Source organism: Xenopus laevis, chromosome 2L (genome assembly GCF_017654675.1).
Source record: "Xenopus laevis strain J_2021 chromosome 2L, Xenopus_laevis_v10.1, whole genome shotgun sequence".
NCBI classification, from domain to species: domain Eukaryota; kingdom Metazoa; phylum Chordata; class Amphibia; order Anura; family Pipidae; genus Xenopus; species Xenopus laevis.
In genome coordinates, this window is record NC_054373.1 from 124333979 (window position 1) to 124347221 (window position 13243).

The window sequence follows — 13243 nt, forward strand, 5'->3', positions numbered from 1 at the left end:
ATAAATACTGTGACCCAGGTATTTGAGAAGATCCCAGGGTTATTTTTCATTTCTGAGGGAAAGGTAAGATGAAGATTTGTGGAGAGTGATGCCACAGTGATGCCACATCTATAACAAGACAATACTGTCTAGGTGCTTTTAAAACAATTTATAGAAATAAGTAGACTGAGGCAGCATAATATATATAATAAATCATCCATTTTGATGAGCTCCCAGATGTTAAGTAGGATATTATGCTATGCAAAAGGCTGCATGGCCCTGAATTGAGGATGGGATAAAATTATGTTTATTTGATACAGTCTAAAGTCTTAGTTATAACTGCAAGGTCTGAGATTAAGACAAAAATGTGCTTTTTTTAACAAAGCTACTTGCATTTATACACAGCTTGTGGTGAGATACAAGTTGCTCTTTTAATCTTGCATTAATGAACTACAGGTAATTGCCGGTACATGCTGTGAACAACAGGGGCATAAATTAAAAAATATATAAATTACCCTGTCTAATTTATCAAAGTAGACATAAAACATCCACATTGTGGTGCCTATTTTATTTTGGTTGCCCCCCATTATGCTAGAATTCTAGGGAAAAAAATCTATGCAGTGGATACAAAGCTGCTGAGTTGCTTCCACTGTACTTGTATTTTTAAATAAGTTTTTGTATTCACCAGTGTAATAAAAGTGTTATATAGAATCGCTCAATAATTTTTTTTAAACGTTTTCTTTTCTTTTTTTCATTTTATTTTTATGTCAAATATTTCAAGTGCTTGCATCTCTGATTCTCTAGATGGCAGCACAGGACAGATTTTTTTAAAGGTACATGTAAACTCATTATTCCTCAAATTGAAAATATGAATGCAATACAATATTTCAAAAATCTACTTAGTTAATTGTGGATATTACCCTGGAAAAATAACAAGATGCTAAAATTAGCAATTACTTCCCCACAAAAGCCCTGCCAAATGGATTTACTCATATTATGATAACATAAACGTGTGCAGAATAGTTTTATATTTGACAAGACCTCAGCTTAAATGGGGTGCTTCTCCAACAAAACAAGCTTTTTGCATATTAACTTACATCTTCTTACCTGTATTATCTTATCAAAACACTTCAGGAGCCCAGAGGTCCCAAGAATTTTTTTCCCTGAACTTATTTGAAAATTCTCGAGAATCCTGAAGAATGACTGAATTGTGTTATTACAGTCTATGTCTATGGAAACCTTGAGGAAAATTTTATCTAACTACTTTAGGTGGGAAAAAATGGAGCAAGAAATTAGGAGAGCAGAAAAGTAGAACCCAACTGCAAACTGGAATGTTATTTATTTTTAAATTTAATGTAAAAAACGTGATAAAATAAAAATTCAAATACATCAAATTCGTATTCTACACATCATTTTAATGGGTGTAAAAACCTTTTTTTAAATAAAATTCAAAAAACTCGAATTGATTAAAATCAATCAAATTTTGCCTAGCAAAACTCACACTGACTTCTACATAAACTTGACAGTTTTTATATGCCGATTATATCAATTTTTTTTTGTGCTAAATAAATCTCGGATATTTTAATTTTAGCTCAAAAAAACTGGAATCTTGAAAAAAAAACTCAAATTTAAACGCAGATGAAACAGTATCCTAGATGTCCAAGAATAGGATGGACCCAGGAATAGGGCAATGCCAAGAATCAGCAGCAGTGCAAGGGTCTTGTACTCAGGAACCAGACACATGTTGGGTACTGCTGTTTGCTATAACTAATACCCTGGCTTTCAACTTTAAAAAGAGAACCAACTGGTTCTGAAAGCTTTCTGTGATTAAAAACGTAGTTAGCCAATAAAGGTATCACCTTCATGCCACTGATTTTTTATATGGTTATAAAATTTTATATAAAAAAATTCTAGCCTTAAACGTTTCGACTAGCTAACCAAGTACAAAACCCTTTACATGGCTATGTCTGTAACATATCAGAAATTATATACTATGTACAATCTGAAAAATCAGTGAAACTTATTGAAAGCATTTGATGTTAAGCAACTGTGTTTTAAATAAAAGCTGGAGCAAGTTAGGTCTGTGATGTATGTGAGTGTATGACGCTGGAAACCCTTTCCTCTAGTTCTGCATGTATGGGTGAGAAAGAGTCTTCTGCAATGCATGTTCTGCTGCATTACAAATAAGATAACCCACAGTATGATAAAGTAATAAAACTAGGATAGTTTTTACAGAGACAGTACAGATGATTTCAAGAGAACCAAGCCAACTAAGGCTAAGTTCAGTTAGGTGGACATTACAATATTTGAGATGTGTAAACATTATTATACAAAATTGTTTGTTTATAAGTGTTGCCAGGAACTGAGGAACAATAATCAGCCTATATTGATCTATCAGTGCAGTACACAAGTGAATATATTTGTCAAAGTTGGACCATGCATGCTTGCTATTTAATTTTGATTTATTAGATTCATTTTCATGATTAGCTAACATTGCCCACAATTTAGTCACCAAATGAATATAGCTGTTTAAAAAAGGATAACATTTAACTGTCTACATAATTCAAAAGGTTGTGTCAGGATTTCACAGTGAATAATTAGACAGGAGTCAAAGTGATGAATAACTATCAAAGATTTAATAAAGAAAGACTTGCACAGACCTCTGCAAAAGTGTGTAAATGGGTCAGAGAGAAGCAAATCCAGTTTCAGGCCAAGTCTGGTCAGGCAGCAAAGTCCATATAACAGGCTAAAGGTCAAGTCAGGCAGAAAACCGGCAGTCAGGTCCCAGGTCAAACTGGGAAGTCAGATCAGAGGGAACAAGGGCAGGGCAGGGCAGGATGGAAAGTCGAAGTTAAAAACAACTTTGATCTAAGTACTATCATACATTTCGAAGTAGGCCGAATTCGGCCCATTTCGACCCCAAAAAACTTCGAACGCTGTTCGAGTCTTTTTGAATTCGAAGTTTTTTTAACTTCGAACTTCGACCTTTGATAAATCTGCCCCTTAGTGTACTATAGTTACTACATGTTAAGTACTAAAATAGTTTGTTATAATAATAATAGGAATACAGGAAATAGAAATACAGGTATGGGATCCATTATCTGGAAACCCATTATCCAAAAAGCTCGACAATGTTATGCAGAGCAGAACTAGGTCAGCTGGGCCCACAAGGTTTTTTCCTGTGTCCCACCAGCCCAGTCTGACCTGTAAGTATCCTCTGTTCATTTTCTGTACTCTCCCCTTAATTATTAATGAACATGCCATCCTATTGCATCAATTAATTACAAAACATTGTGTTTCAGATGGGTCAGGAACCCCAGGTGTGATATGTTTACAGCTCTGCACATTGTAAATAAAGGCATATGTCATAAAAATGAATAAGTATCATTCCTTTGGAATTTTATGGTGAGACTCTTGACCTCATACATCTGAAAGCTAGTGAAGAAAAATGGACTGCAACATTTTAAGTATTTTACAACTTTTTATTGCATCATGTACTGCTTAAATAGGAAGAACAGATGCAGAATTCCAGCAAATAGAGCAGTTAAAGAAAGGAGCTAATTCCATTTAGCATAATTTACCATGGATCTATATACTTTAACGACACGGCTAGATGAAGATCTGGTTTTCTGTAAAGAAAATGGCACAGTTTGTGATGGGGCTTCTTGTTTATTACCAGAAGATAATTTCAATAAGATTTTAAATACAGTATTAAGTACTGTGATCACATGTATGCTGGCTCTAGTCATGTTTTCCATGGGCTGCACTGTGGAAATTAAAAAATTTTGGGGTCACATAAAGCGCCCCTGGGGTATAGCAGTAGGGTTTCTTTGCCAGTTTGGAATAATGCCTCTCACAGCCTTTGTATTGTCTATTGCATTCAATATACTCCCTGTTCAGGCTGTTGCCGTTTTAATAATGGGGTGCTGTCCTGGAGGAACAAGCTCCAACATCTTAGCATATTGGGTAGATGGTGACATGGATTTGAGGTAAGTTTAAAATATCAATATTTCATTGAATTGTTTTTGTACCGGTTTAGAAATCCAATTTAGTAACATTCAATGGGTATGAATGTTTCAGTATCTAGTAAGCATTAGTTTAAAGCAACTGGAGTTTCTCAGTTTTTCTTGAAAATGTTTACATGCATAAAGCTGTCAAACTTATTCTGACCAATAGTTAAGTATTTATAAAATAAAAGCAGTAAAATAAATAGCTAAGTTTTTTCTCTGATGCACATGTTTGGAGAAAAGTGTGGAAAAACTTTCTAAGCTCTGCACTGACATTTGCTTACCTTTTAGTCTTCAACAGTTTTCTCTGAATATGAGTACCAGCCTGGAAAAAAGCTTTGCAATTTATTTTACAATAGTTGCTCTATGGTGCTGACCTCAAAGCCTATTTACTGCACTGGGTGTTAAATATATGAGCAACAGATTTCATCTCTAAACATTTACAGACCAAAATATTATAGTAACAGTTCATGTTAATATTATGGCTGTTCTGAAGAAAATAATCATTGTGCAATAGGGGCATTATCAGCCACATATCAGCACCAACCTGATAAACCAACAACTGTAGAGTGCCTTATCTAACATAGGAAATAAAGATTTATAATTTGACTTCACTAAATATAACTCAGAAGCAGAGATAACATTATTTGGGAATTGGGAATTAACATACTGTATTATAGTTAATAAATATTTTATCTTTCTGTGATATATGATTAAATATTATTTCACTTTGATACTACTTTATTGGTTATAGTTAACCAAGTTGCATTATTTACCTGTTGTTTACATTTTGGGAATATTTTCTTTTTATCTCAGTGAGCCAGATACTGTATGATCTTTTAGCATTTATCTACCCATACTGAAAACACACTGTACTAATAACATATATATAATATATATATATATATATATATATATATATATATATATATATATATATATATATATATATATATATATATATATACATACTGTATGTACTTTTCTATTGCAGTATAAGCATGACAACATGTTCAACACTCTTGGCCCTGGGCATGATGCCTCTGTGTCTCTTTCTGTACACCAAGAAGTGGGTGAATTCTAATGACATTGTGATCCCCTATGACAGCATAGGTAAGCTGATTAATATTCATATTCACATTCATTGCAGTTTGTCAAAAAAGTAGCAACATACACATAGAGTAGCATCAGGAAATCATAGACCAACCCAAATATGAAATCCCAAATGCTCATTTTGGGCAACTGAGTAGTTCTCATAGGATAGATAAGGTGCAAAGGAATTTAGCACCTATAATAGCTCAACACAGATTATCTCCAAAGACATTCATTGCTAATTAATCATAAGTGTATCAACCCCCAAAACACTCTTGAAATTGATGTAAAAACATCTGTGTCACTGCTAAAGAAAATACTTCAATATAAAAAAATAAATGGGTGCTCTTCAAAAGTGGTACTCTCAAAAGTAACATAATATTTTTCGCCATTGCAATTATCCATCCAGTGTAAAGTCTTGAGTTTGCCCTCTTCTCATAACCCATAACAACCAAAGTGTGTTTTCTAAACAGCTAACCATTAAAAGCTACCTGCTGATTGGTTGCTATGTGGTTACTCGACAAACAGCAAACTTTAGATGGTTTATAACATTCCCCAATCATGTATCTATAAAACATCCTCGGAATAAAGTACACTTCATTTTTACAGCATTTCAAATGTTTTCTTTGTTTTCACTCCCGTCAGGTATTTCTCTTGTAACTTTAGTAGTTCCTGTTGGAATAGGAATCTTTGTTAACCACAAGTGGCCCAAACAGGCCAAGAAAATCCTCAAGGTAATACACAACTCAAGCTGCATTTTAAATTATTATTTATCTTATGGTTAAATTTGGCACCATTTGCTTCCTGAAATAATGTTTGCTTAGCTGTTATATTAAAATCCTTGCATTAGATGCAAATCATTCCATAATAGCTGGTGTAACTACTTTGGGAGGCCGTGGCCATAGAGACATATTATCTTTGTTTTCTAATTTTCCTCTTCTTCTCAAGCGCTGAGTAACAAAAACCCAATAGGGAGTGCAGCTTCAAATTAGGGTTGTTACTAATTTAACTCTGACACTAATGGTTTTCCACATGCAAACCTACACCTATTGGATGTACCTGCTGTTATAAGAGCATAAACTATTTCAGCATAGGTATTATATTTTGGGGGCATTTATTATGCTGTGTAAAAAACACACGGTGTAAAAAACTGTGCAAAAGAAATGGCGAATTTATCAAGATGTGTGATGTATTATCCTGCTGCTGTTTTACACAGAATAATAAATATGTCCCCTAGTATTAGTGGCACTAGCAAAACCAACAAAAAAAATTGGGGAGCAACACAAGCATGCATAAAGTTCATGTGGTGCCAAATATGGGCTTTGATTGGCTAATGTTATGTGGACTGGCAGTCTACAGGAAGCTCTGTTTGGCAGTACAGCTGGTTGTTATGTAACCAAAAGGCCTCCAAGCCTGGAATTGAAAAATAAGCACCTGCTTTAAGGCCACTGGGAGCAACATCCAAGGGTTTGAAGAGCAACATGATGCTCACAAGTCTCTGGTTGGTGATCACTGATCTAGGTCCATGCTTAGGAAGGAATGACAAAGGTGAGACTCTGTGTAAACAAAACACACCTCTTTCACATATTTCCATAAGCGCTATCCCTTCCACTGTTGCCTGACATGTGCCAAATATTGTAGTTCTTCTTGCCTTGTCGCCTTCTCTTCACTAAACAGTGTCAGCTCTTCTATCTTCTGTCTCATCTCATGTGTCAATGCAACTCCCGTGGATGACTTTTGTTGGTATAAACTATACATTTGTTAAAGGGGTAAATGAACTTATGTAGTATGTAGAAAGTAATATTTTTAGATTGGTATTATTTATTTTTGTTTTGTCTTAAATATTTAACTTTTTGTACAGCAGCTCTCCAGTTTGGAATTTTAGCAGCTATCTGGTTGCTAGTGTTCAATTTGACCTAGCAACCAGGCAGTGGTTTAAATTACAGATTGGAAGATTATTAGGAGAGGACCTGAACAGACAGATCAGTAATAAAAAATAACATTGCAGCCTCGCAAATCAACTGTTTTTGGCTGCCTTAATTAGGGACCCCCATTAAAAAGATGGAAGTAGGCAGAACTATAAATAAAAATCAACATCTATTTAAATAATGAAGACAAATTGAAAATTTGCTATGAATAGGATATTCATTAACATACTAAAAGTTAACGCAAATGTGAATTACTCTTTAAATTTACTGGTATCAGTGAAACATGAAAACATGAAAAAGTGCTAATACTTTTTGCTGCTCTTTAAGCAGGGGCCAGAAACCCAATAATATATTTATTACATCTGTGCAGTTTCTTTAGCAGCATAATATGTCATTGTTCTGAAAAACTAAAGAAAATATACTTTATACTTTATTATGTGGTTTAATCCTTTTAGGTTGGCTCTGTTACAGGAGCAATTCTTATTGTGCTAATAGCTGTCATTGGTGGAGTTCTATATAAGGGATCCTGGATTATTACACCATCATTATGGATTGTGGGAACAATATTTCCAGCAGCAGGATACACCTTTGGCTTCTTGTTAGCCTATATATCTAAACAAACATGGAGAAGGTATAAACTATATCACTGTCTCTTGTTTAAGTATCATTAAAAAACATTATTTCACATTAGCAACGTATAACACAAATGTGGTGAAGATTTTGTATGAATTATGAGGAGATTCACAGCATTATCAGGTTCTTCACATGAATACATTTTTTGCAACATTTGATACATTGCCCATTACCCAACAGAGGGTCAGCTGTAGAAACGATTAAAGGCAAGAGCTTCCATATAAAGTAGCGTGCTATGTCTTTTATATGCAATGCATCATCATGGAAAAGCGATGTAACTCAATGCCCATGAACTCCTTCTTGTTGGTCATCATTTTCTGGATCATTGGTTAGAGAGCTCTGTCTAAAACAAAGATAGAGTACAGCTTTGTTCTAGATGATATAGATGTGTTACAGTTAATACATACAAGAAAGGTATCTCCAATAACTGATGGTCTTAACTATGAGTTCTATTAGGATTTTGAGAACTCATAGTTAAGACTATGGGATTTTGAGTTTGAAATTTATTCTTCAATAGACTACAACTGGCAAATGTAAAGAATAGACAAGAGGTAGGGCCTAGCCCATGTGCAGTATGTGTATGAATGCAGAATTGTATTGTTTGATCCATCTATTAGGACACATTTAATGCCTATGATTATGAGCACTAGATATGCACAACCAAAGCACAAATCCACACCTATTGTTTTAATCAATATATTCAGGTTTTTTTTTATTTCTTGAGCTAAATATGGCAGACAAGGAAACTGAAGTTACTCCATTGTAAGGTATATAATAGGATTACCAATGCACAGATAGTCCCACTGCAAAATGCACTTTGCTAACAAAAGAGTCACAACAAATTGAGAAGGAAGGCAGTTGTATATCGGTAATCTATCTACTAGGCAAAGAGCAAACACAAAGTTGCTCCACTTTTCCTGGTTGCCCCGTTTAGTTCAAGAAATAAAAAAGCATAGATGTTTTGTGATTAAATCAAATAAAAAAAGTATGTTCATCACACGCAATTCATTGCACTCCCATTTAACAAGGGAGTATACTACCCCTTTAATCAGAAAAAACGTTTTTCACTTTTTGTTTCTGAAATATTAATTCATTTCCCCATTTTTTTCAGATGTCGCACGGTGGCGCTAGAAACAGGCATGCAAAACACTCAGCTTTGCACCACCATTGTGCAGCTCTCATTTTCCCCTGAGGATCTAGGTCTAATGTTCACGTTCCCCCTTATCTACAGTATTTTTCAGCTTGCCTTTGCCTTTATATTTGTAGGAGGTAGGTAAAAGCACTAACTGCACCACTGGACTGAACTCATTAAATAATTTAAGATGGCTTCTTTTTGGTAATATATGGTTACTATAAAATGTGGAATGGTATGCAGCAAAAAGCCAGCACAAAGGTAAGGGCTTTATATATACCAGCTGCTCTATACAAGTACGAGCATGGCTCTTAATGTTTAGCTGATGCATTTACATTGGTATGATTTCATGCTGTTTCATGAATTTACCAAACCCATTTTGTATTTTAAAAAGAAAATAGAAATTATTTTGTGTTCATGAAAGATCGACACAGATGAGTTAAGGAACAAATTATAATTAACAGGTACTAGCTTTAATGTACCTTCTGGCCTCTGATGTATGATATATCATACTAAAGCACAATTCCAGTCTCAAAGTACACTCATTTATTTTCATAATAATTTATTGATAAAGTATTCTCCAAAGGCTTATACAAAATAATGAGTTGAATTTTGCCAATGAAATTATGAATACTGTAGATTTCTTATGAGAAAATGCAATAAACTGATGTTGCACAAAGAGGACAATATTAACCAAATACAGCAAAAGCCTCTTTAACCTTACCTGGGCAACAAACAGGTAAAATATAAAATATTCTTAGATTTTTGCTGCATTTCTGCTTCAATACACTTGTATAACAATGTGATTTATTTACCTTTTGTCCCTCTGTCTACTAATTTAGACCATGCACACAAAAAAATGGGTTACAATATAAGTATGCAAAAGCACCTAAAAACTCTAGACTATTATAAAAGCTACTAAATTTGCCCAGGAACAGTAACCCATAGCAGCCAATAGGATGTTTGCTTTTAAACAGATGACCAGTAAATGCTTATGTTTGATTGGTTTCTATGGGTTACAATATAAGTATGCAAAAGCACCTAAAAAACTCTAGACTATAATAAAAGCTACTAAATTTGCCCAGGAGCAGTAACCCATATCAGCCAATAGGATGTTTGCTTTTAAACAGATGACCAGTAAATGCTTATGTTTGATTGGTTTCTATGGGTTACAGTATAAGTATGCAAAAGAAACATATTCACATCCACATTCCCCAATTGAGCAATCACTAGAGATACAAAACTATGATTATATAATCTTTGATGTTTTTTTCCCCAAGGCAATGTATAGATTCACAAATGTATTTTTCACTTTCACATACAGACCCAAAACCTTAAAATATGCACTTAATAAAGTAAAAAAAATAGAAGGATATATATAAAATGTGGCACTAATACATATATATTTTCATTCTCAGGCTACAAATTGTATGTGCGATGCTTTAGGAAGACAGAAGACAATGAAAAAGATGTGGAAGAAGAAAACAAAGCTGATGCACTACATGGAGAAACAAATGGAGGGTTTCAAATCGAGGGCAAGGCCAATAGCTGAAGAGCTTACTAATGCAATGCTGACTCTAATGCATGGTTCCACAGGCATCTAGTCTATATAATTTATAGTTCTGAATGACTCAGTTTAAAAACAAAACCGACTTCAATGCAAGGCTTTCCAATATAGAGTATCATGTGACCAAGACTTGCCCCAGTTATATCTTGGTTAATATTGGTCATTTCTCTAAAATATGATTAATATTGTAATGGAAGTATTGTACATGACTTTTGTGTATATTAAGATCGGCTTGGATGGTACTGTACAAGCCATAACCCCCATAAAAAAGTTATTATACTGCACGTTTATTTCAATGTATATAGTAAAATGTCATTGGATAAGTGTTGTGTTATGCCAAACATTGTATCAGTTGTCTTTAAATAATGTCAATTATTAGTGATTATTATTCGCCAGGCATGGATTTGCGGCGAATATTCGCGTTTCGCCACCCACAAATGCTTTTGCAAAACTGTGTCAAAAATCCGTTGCAACAAAAAAAATTTGTGCGTTAAAATTGGCACGCACATAAAAATTGTCGAGCGTCAAAATTATTCCGACGCTCGTTGACTTTAATGCATTTGGACAAAATAGTCGTGCGTATTGAAATTGACGCTTGCGTCAAAAATTAACACGCGACAAAATTATTTTGACACCCAATGCATTTTGTGAATCTTCGCAAAACACATTGAAGTCAATGGGCGTCAAAATAATTTTTGACGTGAGCGACAATTTTTATTGTCACAGATTCGCCCATCACTACACATTATAGATTACAAACTAACCAAGCTTGTGGCTTTCTAGTTGTCAGTCAACTACTACTGTATATGCTGTACATTGTGCTCAGACATAACAGATTTGTAGTTCAGCACAAATATGACTATTTTTACTGAATGGCAATGTGCCTGTACCTGTTCTGAATTTGTAAAAATCTAGCTGTAATTATGGAAATGTGAAAATATCCTGAATCAGACTTTTTTGTGCTTTTATTATCAACCAAGTTTTTCAAGGTTATTAAAATGGGGTAATGATGCATAGTATGAAACCAGCAATGCAAACTAAAACTACAGATGAGTAAAGTAGCAATAATTATTATTTAGAGCTGGAGTAGCTGAAACGACTTTTACAAACCAGAACTTCAATAATAATGTTAAGAAAGGCATCTTAAATAATAATATGCTTATGGCTAGCAGTCAATAGAGCAGAAAGCACAGACATACTATTTCAATTTTGAATTCATGGAAGGATGCTATTTTGGACTAAATAACAGATGAAAAGCAGTTGTAAAATGGATTGGTGCACAGAGTACTTAAACACCCCAGCAAGCAGGGAAAGGCTATTGGAGGAACATACCAAAGATTACATTAGTTTAGTTTTAGTAGAGATGCAGAGAATTCATGCCTTAATTTGAGGATTTTGATACTTATCAGAATTTGTATTTACCGTGTAATTCAGACACATGTTGAGATTGAAAAGAAAACCCAAATCTACAACATTAATCTGGGAAATTGAATGAACAATTACAGGTGCTAAAGTATATATAGTGTCAGATTTGATCATGTACCCTAACTGGAATTTCAAATCTATCAAGACACTTGTACAGGATCTATTATCCAGAATGCTTGGGACCTGGGTGTTTCCTGCTTAATTTGGTTCACCAACCCATAGCAACCAATATGATGAATTATTTACTTAAAATGGGCTTTATGGGAGATGGCCTTCTCATAATCTGGAAAGAAGTCCATTAACCATTGATTGATTTTATTCCGACGAATGTGTGCTAAAGTAGAATCACCGGACATGTTTTCCATGATACACAGTACAATATAATTCAAGTAAATGTTTGTGTACTTAGGACGACCACTGAGTAATTGAAGTTATAGCTGAGTCCAGTAATACTTCTGCTTTTGAGTGCCTTCTGTTGTCTTAAACAAGTGTTGTCTGTATGTGATTTGCTTTTCCACAAAAATAAGTAAATACATTGTTAACAGAACAAATGTCATTTATAAACCCTATAGTGCTGGAAATGTCTCTATAGTCTGTAGGTAACATGACTATCACGTGATATGGAATTCAGTGCAAACAGAAATCTACCTGACATTAAAGGGATCCTGTCATCGGAAAACATGTTTTTTTTTTCAAAACGCATCAGTTAATAGTGCTACTCCAGCAGAATTCTGCTCTAAAATCAATTTCTCAAAAGAGCAAACAGATTTTTTTTTTATATTCAATTTTGAAATCTGACATGGGGCTAGACATTTTGTCAATTTCCCAGCTGCCCCTGGTCATGTGACTTGTGCCTGCACTTTAGGAGAGAAATGCTTTCTGGCAGGCTGCTGTTTTTCCTTCTCAATGTAACTGAATGTGTCTCAGTGAGACATGGGTTTTTACTATTGAGTGTTGTTTTTAGATCTACCAGGCAGCTGTTATATTGTGTTAGGGAGCTGCTATCTGGTTACCTCCCCATTGTTCTTTTGTTTGGCTGCTGGGGGGGGGGGAAGGGAGGGGGTGATATCACTCCAACTTGCAGTACAGCAGTAAAGAGTGATTGAAATTTATCAGAGCACAAGTCACATGACTTGGGGGAGCTGGGAAATTGACAATATGTCTAGCCCCATGTCAGATTTCAAAATTGAATATAAAAAAATCTGTTTGCTCTTTTGAGAAATGGATTTCAGTGCAGAATTCTGCTGGAGCAGCACTATTAACTGATTTATTTTGAAAAAAAAAATGTTTTCCCATGATAGTATCCCTTTAAGTTATATGTTGATTTATGATATTAACCCATGTCCCTGTTGTTTATATTAGTTAGATGTCATTTCTATTCTGTTAATCTAGGGATAATGAAGTATAAAGGTAAATATAAAACCTGGACATTACTGTGGTTATATTTATTTTGCCCAATCTTGTTTACTTTAATATGTGC

General features: G+C 34.4%; 1 protein-coding gene across 1 annotated transcript; it reads left to right on the forward strand.

Moving 5' to 3' along the window:
* The first annotated feature begins 3503 nt into the window (after positions 1–3503).
* LOC108707535 (ileal sodium/bile acid cotransporter) lies at positions 3504–10323 on the forward strand. Its single transcript, XM_018245531.2, has 6 exons — positions 3504–3968; positions 4981–5099; positions 5724–5812; positions 7462–7637; positions 8751–8908; positions 10190–10323. The coding sequence occupies exons 1-6, from the start codon at positions 3562–3564 to the stop codon at positions 10321–10323; spliced, it is 1083 nt and encodes a 360-aa protein (XP_018101020.1). The 5' UTR covers positions 3504–3561.
* Positions 10324–13243: the final 2920 nt, after the last annotated feature.